Source organism: Callospermophilus lateralis, chromosome 3 (assembly GCF_048772815.1).
Source record: "Callospermophilus lateralis isolate mCalLat2 chromosome 3, mCalLat2.hap1, whole genome shotgun sequence".
In the NCBI taxonomy this organism is placed as follows: domain Eukaryota; kingdom Metazoa; phylum Chordata; class Mammalia; order Rodentia; family Sciuridae; genus Callospermophilus; species Callospermophilus lateralis.
Window position 1 is genome coordinate 136,846,506 of NC_135307.1, and position 13,980 is coordinate 136,860,485.

At 40.5% G+C, this 13,980-nt stretch overlaps 1 protein-coding gene across 1 annotated transcript in view; it reads right to left on the minus strand.

Annotated features, from left to right (window-relative positions):
* Agbl1 (AGBL carboxypeptidase 1) overlaps positions 1 to 13,980 on the minus strand; it is a 762,772-nt gene that overhangs the window by 689,918 nt on the left and 58,874 nt on the right. The window contains exons 2-4 of the mRNA XM_076851383.2: positions 10,192 to 10,255; positions 7,818 to 7,964; positions 3,566 to 3,697 (exon numbers count right to left, since the gene is read on the minus strand). Of these exons, the coding sequence (XP_076707498.2) occupies positions 3,566 to 3,697; positions 7,818 to 7,964; positions 10,192 to 10,255 (343 nt within the window). The remainder of the gene's footprint in view (positions 1 to 3,565; positions 3,698 to 7,817; positions 7,965 to 10,191; positions 10,256 to 13,980) is intronic.

Consider the following 13,980-nt stretch of genomic DNA (forward strand, 5'->3'; position numbering starts at 1 on the left):
CCTGATGCTCCCCAAGAGCTACTTAATAGTTTTCTTTCATCTTTGATAGCCATGGCTGTGAGTGCCTCACTCGGGGCCACACACCGACTTTTGCTTTGGAAGCAACAGCTTTGGTGACAGGTCCATCGCAGATGACTCCACCTGAAGCCACTTCAGCCATCCCCCAGTCAGGTCTACCAGGAGCCCCCTTCCCTACCTGAGACTAAGCAAAAACGCTGTCAGCTGGCAGGTCACTGTGCATGCATGAGCCTGTCCTTTTTTATCTGTATACTCGCCCTTCCTTATATCTTTATTAGAACAACGCATGTGCTGCTGCTTCTTATGATGCAGTGCACTAAGAGATTACATCGGATGATTATATTTTGCCTATTTGCGATTTTTGTCTCCAATAGAGCAGGCTGAGCTGGTTACACTAAGAGCTCCTAGCACTAGAGGCCCAGGACTGGTAACACTGAGGGCGGCTAGGAGCCAGAGAGGAGCGGGGAGCCACGGAGAGCTGCAGGGAGCTGCTAGCTGTGGCCACTGGAAGAATTCCAAAGGACTTGGAGAGCTGCTGGCATTCAAAGTTCCTGGCTGCTAACACTGACAGCAGAGAGCCACTGGCCCTCAAAGCTCAGAGCTGCTAATATTAAAGGAAACCATACTTTGCCTATTCGTGATTTCTATTCAATTTGAACTAATTGGTAACAGGAACAACTCTAATGGGGGCAGAACTTTCAATTATCTTCCACCGTCACTCTCTCCTTTATTTTCCTCCACTGTAATAGTGTTCTTTGAGTCAGAAGACCTAGAGATGCCATGTGCTTTGTGCTATATTTGTTCTGGCAAAATTGAGTGGAAGACAGGAGGTCTTAAAGAAGCAAAGAGGAAACAAAAACGAGGGTGGCATCGATAGGCGTGTCTCAAGCCTCGGGAAAGAATTCTAAGAGAAATTGGAAGCTCTAATATAGTTCATCCCTCACAGTCTACTGGATAGAGTCTGGGGCTGATGTCTCAGCTATTACAAAGAGCACTTGTTCCTGGAACATCCTCTAAGCATATGTCCCTCCTGAGGATAGTACAGTCAGTAATTGCCTGGATCAAAATCTGGGGATTTGGCATTCTCCTTCTGCCCATCAATCTTCCTCTCTTGTGGTTACTAACTCAGCCCTTACTTCTAAATTGAGAAAACATGCTAGAGCAAAGTCTTGGCAAATAATTCAACAAAATTCTGTTTTTAAATGGAGTTAGGGAGGGGATAGCTTAAGAGCACGGATTCTAACATGGATGCCTTTGGAATTGGGAGAGGATAACAATAAGAAATCCTCACTAGGTTTACCCTTGCTGGATGCCTATCCAAGGTTGGGTCTCTGGCAGCTCTATCAACATTCCCACTGGCCATCTGGGTGCTACCAAAAGGTTCACTGGCTTTTATAGAACAATTATGGTGCCCGCCAACTCCTCTGAAGATAGGAGCTGTTTAGAAAGCTTGCTGGAACATGAGCAGTAGCTAACAATTCACTGACTTCTTGAACTCTGTTTGCCTCTCACCAGTAAAGTCAATAGATAGAGAGCAACAGTATAATTTTTCATATCTTATAGGACAGTAAGTTGGTATAATAAACGTCAGCTTGGAATATGAGCCAAAGGGCCACCTCCTCACATCCATAGCGAATCCCAAGATTTCTCAGACCTCGAGCTGAAGGTATTTTTCTAGATATCCATAGTTATTGAAGATACTAAGGAAGGCAAGTCATTCAAGCCTAATTATTCTTTAAGAAATCATCAGATACTTCAAATCTTCATTACTGGCTACTCAGTAATGAGAGTTATCCTTTAAGCAGAGTCACAGCTCCCCTTTCCCTTTATTAGAGGTAGGTTTGAGCAGATCCATTCAGCTGCTCCCAAATGTTCTCTGAGTTTCTAGTCAATATGTATGAGGTGGGTGAGGATAGATTCTGTCTATGAACAAGGAGTCCAGAACCTGTTTGATTATTCTCCAGGACATTCTCCTTATAAGTCTTCCATCCTTATGAACAGAATTCACCACTGATTATTTTTATAGTTCTTAGGATATCTAGTAAAAGAACTATTTATTATTTACTCTCTTTATATGTCCTCCTGTTATTTCAGAGATTAGAGAAAAAGTAGGACAGGAAAGAGAAACTAACACTTGTGCCGCTGCTATGTGGCAATCATACCCATAAGTACTATTTATCCTTTCTACCAAGTCTGTGAGCTCTGCTATGAGCTGAATCGTGTTCCCCAACATTCTTGTGTTGAACCCCTAATACTACTCATTAATTATACTCACACTAAAATAGTCATTGCCTAAGAGGTGATTGGGGCAGGCCATAATCTAATCTGACTTGTGTCCTTATAAGAAAAGAAAAACTTAATATGTAACAAGACACCAAGGATGCACAAGCACAGAGAAAAGGCCCTATAAAGACACAGGAAGAAGACAATTATTGTCCTTAGGCTTAGGAGAGAGGCCTCCAAAGAAACCAAACCTGCAACATTGTGATCTCAGACTTCCAGTCTTCAGCTCTAGAAAAAAGTTAATTTCTATCGTTTAAGCCATGCAGACTGTGGGTATTTTGCTATAGCAGACCTAGCAGATTAATAGTAATAATTATTGCTACTATACTTTTACAAAGGAAGACACTGAGGTTAAACAGGTTAATTACCCATATTACATTACTCATAAGAAATAAAATCAGAGTCAAATTTAGGTCCTTCTGGCTCTGAGCCCCACATTCTTTCCCTTGCAGAGTATACTACATCTAAATAATTGTCACTTTCATTCTACAGGAAGGGAGTTCAGGAAGGAGAAACGAAAGTCTGTGCTTATTACACATGAAATAGGCATATCATCTTATCTATTAATAAAAATTGTGTCCATATGGAGTAGAGTCAACATGAGTTTTTGAATTAGAAACTCAGCCCTCATGACTTTTTATCTGTATGAATTCAAGTAATTATTGCACCCTCCCAAACATTTTTTCCTTAGCTATAAAATTATGTATCTAAATCCAGGATGGTTATAATAATTAGAAATAATTCAAATTAGAAGATGAGAAATAAGTATCAGCCTGGATCTATTCACTTTGTGAGAAAGATCATGAGATTAAAAACAAATAAACAAAAACTGGTACCGATAGATTAAAAATTGCTAATGAATATATTCAGGAATTCAGTAAAGAGATTTGTGGTGTGAAGGTCATTTGTGGCAGATGTAACACCTGTCACTGTGTCTTGGATATGATAAAAACTGAAGAAATCCTGTCTTCATCTCACCACAGAGAATTCTAGAATGCTATAAAGAATGTGTGACTCTCAAGGAAAACCAATATCAAAGCCTAACTCCAGGAATGAGCTCAAGAGTTATACCTGGCTAAGGAGGAGATGAAGAAATAATTTATCACCTCCATAGTCTTTGGATCACCTGGCTCCTTTATTTATCTGGTTGGGATAAATATATCCCCCACCTCCTCTCACCTCCCCACTAGACCCCCACATGGTTCCCAGGGACCCTAGCACAGTTCTGAAAGCCATCCTATAGGTCCACAGTAGAGTCACTTACCACTGGAGGCAAACACACGCAGAGCCCAAAGACAGTGCAGGAGGTTCTGGCTATGCGACAGGTTTTTCCTGGCTAGAATTAATGTCACATCAAGTGCTTCCAATTCCAGCGCCTTCTGTCCAAACTTTTTATCTAGGAACACAAATCAATCTCTCTTAGTTGCATTTCACATTGAATCTGAAAAATTGTACAACATGTAGAGCAAAGAAAGGGGAGACAATCATAGTCAAAGACACTTTTCAGATCTAGTTAAAACAAATTCTGCAAAATATCTCCATTGGAACCAAATGAATCAAAGAGTTAATTCTGGATACATATATTTATTTACATGAAGGTTTAGGGGTTGTATGACTTTCAAGCCCTTATATCTGAAGATATTTCTGGTTGTTCTCAAACATGAACTCCAGTTCAGTTGAGTGTCAATTTCTTCCTTTAAGACAATTCTAGAGTTAAGAATACTTAGTAAAACAATACTCAAATACAATGAGTGGATTTTTATTAGATCCTGCTTTGAATGTATTTATAAGAGAATTGGAAATATTTGGAGAAACTGGAATAATTTATCCATGTATTGTTAATTTTATTAAATGTGTAATAATGGTCTTGTGTTTATGCAGGAAAATATCTCTTTTCAAATAAATGCACTCTAAAGAATTTTGGAGCATTTTACTTAAAATATTCCAAATAAATTCAATGGGTGAAAGAAATACAGCAAAATGTTAATAATGGTGAGATCTAAGTTGTAGGCAAATAGAGGTCATTTTTCTATGTGACAAAGAATTTTAATAATGAAAAGTCAAAACATTTTAAGAAAATAAAAAATTCCCATCAAACATCTCTAAATTATTGTTCCAAATAACCTGATGTCTAGTGTTGCAGATAAGTTATTACCATCTGATTAATTAAAAGATAAGCATTGAAAGTAAGGAAAAGCACCTTTTATTCTATGTTCCTTTCCCCCAATTTGATATCAGGTGACTGTGTACCCAGTCATATTTATTTTTGTCCTTTCCAAAGGACATGCCTAAATAATCCTGGTTTGTTGAGGGTTTTTTGTTTGTTTGTTTTTGGTTTTGTTTGTTTGTTTTTCAGAAATGCATCCCCATCAGATTCACTGCAATAGTTTTCTTTCTGTGTTTGGCTTACTTTCTTTAGCCTAATATCCTCTAGGTCCATCCATGTTGTGGCAAATCAATGTCAGGATTCCATTCTTTTTAAGGTTGAATAATATTCCACTGTGCACATATGCTGCTTTCTGTATTCATTCATCCATTGCTAAACACTCAGGTTATTTCCATATCTCAGCTATTATGAATAATGCTACAATGAACATGAGAATGCAGATATCTTTACAAAGTGGTGATTTCATCTCCTTGAGATACATGCTAGTCACATGGTTCTATATTTAATTTCTTTAGGGATTTTCATAGTGACTCTACCAATCTGTATTCCCACTAACCATGTTCAGGATTCCCTTTTCTTCCATCTTTATCAACATTTGTTATCACTTCTCTTTTTAGTAATAACCATCCTTAAAAGCTGAGGTGGTAACACAAATATACAGAGATAGAAAATGAAATAGTGTTCACTGCCAATGGGGGTGGAGGAAAGGAAACAGGGTGTGAGTGAAATGGTTAAAAAAAATAGCCATATGTAGAATAAATAGGTTCATAGATTGAATGTATAACAGGAGGACTAAAGTTAACAAAGTCATACTATATCAGGTATTTTTTGTTAAATAAATAGACTTTAATGCTATTGTCACAAAAAAAGTAACTGTGTGAGATGATAGACATGTTAATCTGCCTTATTACAATCATGACATATATATGTGTGTGTGTGTGTGTGTGTGTGTGTGTGTGTGTGTGTGTGTGTATCCATAAATCTCAAATATACACAATAAATTTTACTTTTAAAAAAATCTATCACAGCTGGGCATGGTGGCACACACCTATAATCCCAGGGGCTTGGGAGGCTGAGACAGAATGATCACAAGTTCAAAGCCAGCCTCAGCAATTTAGTGAGGGCTTAAGCAACCTTCTGAGACCCTGTCTCAAAATTTAAAAAAAAAAAAAATGAGCTGAGGATGTAGCTCAGTAATGGTTGAGTGCAGCTTGGTTCAATCGCTGGTACAAAAAAAAAAAAAATTATAGGTGAAAATGAGTAAAACAGACAGTATCCTCAAGCTGGTTTTATCAATTTTAACTCTGGCCAAAAGACACCAGAAAAGATTATAACTAAAATTAAAAGACCCATTCCCTTTATCAGAAAAGAACTGTCTGTCCTACTCTGCTGATAAACAAATGCATTTCTCTTCTATTCAGGCCACCTAACAACAACTTGAACATCAATATCAAGGACTGTAACCCCTGATGGCAGAAACTGCAGCGACATAATTATTACAAAGACATTTCAAGATCATTAAGTAAGAAATCACTGTCCTCCTAGTGAATCTCTCATCTCTTTTTCTCCTATAAAATCTATATGACTCTTTTTTGTCAGTATCCAGGCTCCACATGCTAAGCATGTGGTGTATAGTACCTCATTCAATCTTCACATCAACACTAGAATTAAGTACTGTACCTTCATTTTATACAAAAGGACACAATGGTTCCGAAAGCATAAGCAAATTGCCCAAGATCACTCAGCTAGAAAGTGTCAGAGCCAGACTTGAAACCCAGACCTGATTTCCCAGCTTATACTGTTTATGACCAGGCTGTATATCAGGTCTCTACGTTTTTTTTCCTAGAGTTCTCTTGGCCCACTCAGCTTTGCTGACTTCCTCTCGTTCTTCAAGTTTCAGCTCAAATGTCACCTCTCCCTGACCATGCCATCTTTGAGTAGCATCACTCCTTCTTTTTCTTAAGGCATTCATCACAGTCTGCTACCATCCAGTTAATTATTTGTTGACTTGCTGGCCTGCCCTACTTGGAATAGAATCTCTGTGGGAACAGGTTCTTGACTGCCTTGGTCACTCTGGTTTCCCCAGTGCCTAGAACCACACCTGGCCCTGAGAGACTGGTAGTAAATACCTATTGAATATTCAACAAATATTTTATTTTTGGTCTTATCGGAAGCATGTTCAATGCATATGCCACCTGATGCCTACTTCTCAGTTCTTATCAGTGGAATGTTGAATGGGCTCTAAATAGAGACCCAAACATTAAAAGGAAAGGGTGACCCAGAACCCTCAGCTATAGCTGCAAACTGTAGAGATCATAGGTCTGCTTTTCAGAGGGTCTGAGCTTCTCAGTTGTGACTTGTGTGAAACTCAACACAAAATTTACACTTAACTGTTACGACGAGTTTGAAATGTTTGCCTGATTTCTGACCACCTGGGTTTTCAAGAAATTCTAGGTTTCTGGAATCTTCCATGGGAGAAGAGAAATGACCATGAAGCATAAGTAGAAAACACTCTGGGCCCCTACTTCCTCTCAACTAGGGAAATTTTACTTCCATGTAACTTTTTATATGGGTGGAATGAATAGTCTCACCCCAATATTCATATCTACCCAGAACCTTTTATTTGGAAATAGAATCTTTGTAAATTTAGTCAGGATTTTTAGAGATTTAAGATGAAGCCATTAGAATAGAATGGGCCTTAAATCTAACTATTGATGTCTCTGCATGAAAAGGAGTGGACACACAGAGAGCCATGTGAAGATGGAGACAAAGACTGGAGTGATGCATCTACAAGCCAAAAAACACTGGAGATTTTGGTAACCACCAGAAGCTAATTGGGAAGCCAAGAGCATATTCTCCCTTAGGGCCTCCAGGAGGATCCAATCCTGTCAATATCTTCATGTGGAATTTATGGTCTCTAGAATTGTGATAAAATACATTTCTGTTGCATCATATCACCCAGTTTGTGGTAATTTGTGATAGTAACTCTAGGAAACTAATATACACATGATAGACTTTCAGGTAAGTTGCAATTTATTAGAATGTTTTGTTTATTTTTTTTCAAATGATTAAAACTACATTGAAATGACTCATCTCTTCCTCCAAATGACCTAAACTCTGTCTAATCCAGGTTTATGCCTGCTGCAGTGGCCTCTCTCCTAACAACATACCTTGGAAAAATGAACATCTAGGTTAAAAAAAAAATTGCCTTTCCTGTGGAGCAAGTCAACCATCACCACCAATATGTCTGAGAGCTCTCTGCTGCTTCCCCACAAGAGCTTCCCAAATTACACTCATGGTAACAACTGTAGAAATGCCTTTTCAGCCTTGGATCTTGGAATGTGGGTACCTCGTAGGCCAACTTTGGCCAGCAGTCTGAAGAGAGGCAGGAGAATGTCATAGTCAGGAGAAGCTGTCCTTGCAGCGTCCACCAGAGTCTGCAGAAGGGCTTCACTACCACCTTTGCTGATCATGTAATGAATCCTCCTATCTGTGCCTGGGGGGAAACCAGAAGAAAGACAAGCCACCAGTAACAACCCTCATTTTCTTAGAGCAGCCCTCAGACCTAACAGCAACGAGCAAAGGTTGGTTTATCTCACCCCAGAAACCAAAACGATGTGGTTCTTAGAGTAGTATGTGTTAAAATTGTGGTATCTGGGGAGGAAGTGTGAAAGGAGAGAATAGTGGAATATTTAAGAACCTACGTGTATTCATACCTGCAGCTGCTGTTATAAATGGAGCCTAGAATTCAGTTCCCCAGAGCTTGTTTAATCATCAGTGATGTGTGTGCAAATGTACGGACATGTACATAAATAGGCATCCAGGCTTACTTATCATCATATGCTTAATACCCTTCTGCTGTGGGTTTGAATCATTAGTAACAAGAGTTGGGAAGATATTTCATCTAGAATAATGTTATTGATGGTTTAATGATTTTCTGATCCTGGCCTTCAGTAAAATATAGAATTCACTGGAGTAATCTTTTGAGAAATGTTATGGTTTGGATAACATCCCCCCAAAGCTCTTGCTCCATGCAGGACTATTCAGAGATGAAATAGTTAGATTATGAGAGCTATGTCCTAATCAGTCCACCCTACTTTGAATGGACTGACTGGGTGGGGACTGTAGGCAGGTGGGACATAGTCGGAGGAGGTGGTGGGAGCATACCTCGTTAGGGTCGTTCTTCCCTGAGGCCTCTTCCTCCCTCTCTCTCTTCTTCTTTGCTGCCATGAGAGGAAGAGCTTCCCTCCATCATGCCCTTCCCCCATGACGTACTGCCTCACCTTGGACCCAGAGCAATGAATTCAACTGTATATATATGAACTGAGACCTCAGAAACCATGAGCCCCAAATAAACTTTTCCTCCTCTGAGTTGTTCCTGTAGGGTATTTTGGTCACAGTGACACAAAAAATCTAACTAACATAAGAAACAAATGCCCAAGCATCCTATCTAGGGAATTTTGAAGAATCTGAAGCAAAAAATGAGGTATTGGTCTTTCTGTCTAAGAGGCTTGAAAACCTCTTAGATAGAGGTTTCCTTAATAGAGGTTTCCTTTGGTAGATTGGGAGGTCCCCAACCCACCAAAGGACAAACTCAAAAGCATTGATTACATTTCAATTAGGAAAGTGTACTGAGTGATTCTCTCAGATCAACATGCACTATGCATGGCTGACCCAACCAAAGTGGCCAGCAAGATGGGATCTTATCAAAAAAGATCCTATGGGTTTTCATCCTAATTAAAAGTAGAAACCTCTACAAAAAAGGAAGGAAGGAAGGAAGGAAGGAAGGACGGAAGGAAGGAAGGAAGGAAGGAAGAAAGGAAGGGGCATAGAGGAGAGGAAAAGAAAAGAAAGGAGAGGAGAGAATAACCACTACCTCCCTCAGAGGAAGAACTCCAAGGTTTCATTCTAAGAGTTTCAGACCCTCTGGGTAAGTTGAAGACAGCATTATTCCAGAAGACAAGTGACTTTATCTACAGAGGGGAACTCACTCAAAACACTGAAGGGAAGTTGCCACACTGATGGAGACCAGCATGGCCCATGAAAAGAGCCCCTATGATGGAATCCTTGAGACTCTAGCTTTGTCATGTCCTTCATTCTTGGTATCGCCTGTTTGTGGTAGTATTTCTTTCTAATATCAGAAGCTGGCACATGTAGAAATGCAAACTAAGTGAATTTGGAATGTCCAAGGACCTTGGTGGAAACTAGCCAATAGGGGCATGCTCCAGTTAACTCAGTTGATCCCAAAGCACTCAATTCTGTCATCTTTTCTCTGAAAACTTAAATGGCTTACCAAACTTCAAAGTCAAGCTCCTACCCCACATTCCTGTCTCCACTTTGACATAGGTAAGGCAGCCACCAATACCTGGCTTTCCAAATGACCCACAATGGAGGTTAGAAAAGGGAGGAGAGGGGCAGAATCACTGAGGTATAACCCTTCCAGAGAAGAGGTAGACACAAGCCCCAGGAGATCCTCAGCCTCATGAGAAACCACAGAATAACCACCCAGTGTCTAATTTTTTTTTTTCCTAAGGTAGAGTAGGTGAAAAGAATGTAGAACCCAAGTACAATCAGCCCTGTTTATTTCAAGAAGAAAACATGGGTTGATGATGTCTCTCATAAGAAATAAACTACAGCAACCCCCAGCCAGAGATTACTTAAAAGACCACATCAGCATGACTCCATGTCCATCACATGATTAGATGAGAGGGTAGTGTACTCACCAACAGAAAGAAGATCTCCAAGGACCTTTAGGATGGTCAGGATAGATACCTTGTCAGAGGAGCTCTGCAATGAGAACACAGACAGTCACCTTTATAAGGAATGCACGAGGAAGGAGGTGGCATGGTCAGGAATGCCCAGGCAAGAGGCAGGGCTCTGCTTTCTTCCACTGAGAAGTCTCCCCATGGTGAAAATATGGACAAGGGGCTCTCTTTAAATAGTAATAATAAGGAGGCTCACTGAGATAAGAGCTCCAGAGACTAGGCCTCTACACTGAGTCTTCAGGATCCCTCTGGAAGGGCCTGTCTTGTAGTAGCATCAGCAAAGTGCACAAAAAAGTTTAAATATTAATGATTTTCATAGAGCCAGAAAGACAAAGGGGGCTTTGTAGGCTGAGGCAGGACAGATCTGTTATTGCAGTGCATGTGGATTTTTTTTTTTAACTCAGGGCACAGGGGAGAAAAAGAGAAAGCCACCAAAATGTTCTGATGCAAATACTACCTTATTAGATAAGGATGTATATTTCTTCTCTCAAGAGAAGCTTGGGGTAGTACCAAATCATATTATGGTGACACTCTAACAGATCCTAACAATTCTGGACATCTACCCCTAATATTATAAAAGAAAATCCTGAGTTCAGAGGGTAGGAGGACTTGCTGAGTCCCCTGAGGTAATCTATATAGTGAATCTATAAGTGAAACTTATTGGATATGGAAAAAAAAATAGTGAGGCCTGGAAGAAAGAAATAGAAAGGAAGGCCATACAATGGTGACTTTCTTCTCTCCCAAGATAAATCCTTCCCAGACACTGGCCACAGACAGAGAGACAACGTCTCATCCAACCTAGAAGTGATATTCTTTAGGAAACACTAATCTCTTTCAAGACAATTCCTCTCCAGGTGCTGGACACTAACCACAACTCAAGGACTCAAATTCCTGAGTGCTCAGACTGGCACACTTCCTAAATCACTCACAACCTATAGAAGCCCCGTCGCCTCCTTTGTTCAATGGTACACTTTCCACCAGGAAAGTGGGTCTATTCCTTAGGTGTAGTCCATTCCTGAATAAAGGCTGAGCTGATTTGTGAAGTTTGACTCCAGCCTGGTATCTTTGTTCTAAAAAAAACTAGTACAGGTTTCCAAAAATCAGTCCAGTCATCTCTGCACCTTAAAAAAATTCATGATGGACAAAATATCAAAACTGAGCTCACTAACTCCTACTCTAGGTGGAATAAGGCTTCTGGTGATTCTTACATACTTGATATCTGTACTCATGCAGAAAGAAGATTTGGGTGTACTGTGACATCTTTTCCACTGGGAGCTTTGACCTAGGGGGACAATCTCAGCATATGCTATGCTAGTGCCTCTCATCACAGCTGCAGTGAGTACCAACAGAAGGTGTCATTCTGCAATTCTCAAGTCCCTGTCACCCTCCCCCCAACTGCCATATGTACATGAAAACAATATTTTCCCCTCCTTCATCGACCAAAAACTGGAAATAGGAACCAACGAGCAGCCCAGGAACTGATCTATCATTCTGGAGAGAATGCAGGACTCCAGCCTTTGAAAGCGGACCTGCAGATGGCTCACGGTACAAAAACAACATCCCCGGAATGGTTTCCCTGGCCAGCACTGACATTTATGGATTGATCCCCAGCACACTCCATCTTTCTGTGAAGACGGGGAGAGATGAGAGCCTTTTGCAAGACTGGGTAGACGTTGTACAACTTTAAAAATGCTGAGTTGTGAGTGAAGAATAAAGAAAAGGAAAATAAGAGAGAAAATGGGGAGGTGATATCAAGAGAAAAGGGAAAGAGAAAAACTAATAAGTTGCAAGCTGACTGAAGGGGAATGAAGGATCCAGATTTCATTTCCTTTCATTCAATTATTCATGCATTCATCCCACAAACATCCATTGGAAAGCATCTGTGTTCCAGTCACTGAGCTAGACAGTGAGGAAACAAATTGATCAAAAGACAATCTGCCACTATGAGGCTGCAGGTCTGGCTGAGGTAAGCAGCTGAAAGATAGGTAGGACCAGGGATTCAAAGACCTGTGGCAAAAGTAAACATCAATGCTAGAGACTCCTGAGGAGGATCACTTAACCCAGCCATGAGTAATGAGTAATGAATCAGAGAAACCAATAGAAAGAGGAGGGGGAACATTTCCTGCAATGCTGTACCCCTGTGAGCTCAGAGGGATACACTGGGGGACAGATCTGCATCCAGTACGATTGGATTGAATAATACAGATGGTGAAGAGAATTGTGAATTCCTTGTGGGCAAGAGCTAGATCTTATTCATCTCTATATTCCCATCTCCTAAGGTGTAATTGACAATCTGTATATTTTATTGAATTAATTTCTCCAGCTAAGGAATTGCCTGCTTTATTACAATGGCCACTAATACTCCCCGAGAACAGCACTGTCTTTCATGCTGCTGCTGCTGCTGTCTGCCAGCAGGGATATAAAGCTGGCCATATGGTATGTATCAAATCAGCACCCCTAAGTCCATTTGACCAGTGGCCGACCATATAGGCTGCACTCCCAGTCATTCCTCTATTGTGGCTTCACACTCAATTCAAAGCTGGGGCAGTGATGGAGGATGCAGGTCCCTCTCCCCTGCCCAGGGAATGGGCCATGGGCCAGCTCTTCTAAGCCTTTCTCTTTGGTATGTGATTGGTTTAGAGGTAGGTAGGAGCCCAGATCCGGGATAGAAAACCTGAGTAGAAGTCTGCTGGGAGGTTCTGGAAATGATTTTTCTCTAGGATTAAAAAAAGAAGAGAGTACACACACACACACACACACACACACACACACACACACATCCTTTTGCTGGTTTTAGACATTATTGTTGTCGCTTGGGTCCTAGGTAACACTGCTAAGCCATCAGATCAACTTTATGAACTACCTACCCGTGGACTTTCAGATAAATACCCTCACTCCCCTCCTGCTCCCCCGCCCCCCCCCACACACACACACCAGGGATCAAACACAGAGGGGCTTTCCCACTGAGCTACATCATCAACCCTTTATTTTTATTTTGAGACAGGGTCTTTCCCAGGCTAGCCTGGAATTTGCGATCCTCCTGCTTCAGTCTCCTGAGTAGCTGGGATTACAGGCGTGCGCCACTGCATCCAGCTAATACCTTCATTTTAAAAGCCACTTTTATTGGGTAGTTTGTTACTGAATTCAGTTGTGACCAATAAAAAAAGAAAATTGTACACCTACGCATGCCCTCTTCCTAAGCACTACAGTCTTAATAGAAAAGAAATTGACTTCGCAAACGAACCCTAGGGCCAGTCCAGCTAGAGAATCCTGGCTTCCCAAAGAAACAGAGAGAGTATCCTTATACAGATGTTGAATTCATAATGCTGTCACTCAGCTATGAGCCAAAATGCATCCGCACAGTATTGTTTTTCTTTAAGTAAAAATTATGGCTATCAGTGGAGAAAAAAATACCCCACAAAATCTCAACTGACATTAATTTATGCACTGCTATATTTACCAATAAATATTTTACACTATTTAGAAGAATAACACAAAGCCGTTATCTCACCCACAGTAATAATAAATGAGCAATTAAAGAAGGCAGGATACGATGTGCCTCGATTTTCCTTTAATGATCCTTTTAAATGAATCATTGAGTAATCCCCTGTTGTTTAATACTTTCCTATAAAAAATGGATCTGCCAAGCTTTCAGGGAGAAGCAAGCAGTTGAAAGAACAAACAGTGTCTTTCACACACTGTGGGGTTTTGAATTGCATTTTTCTTATATACTCTTTCAAATTTGTC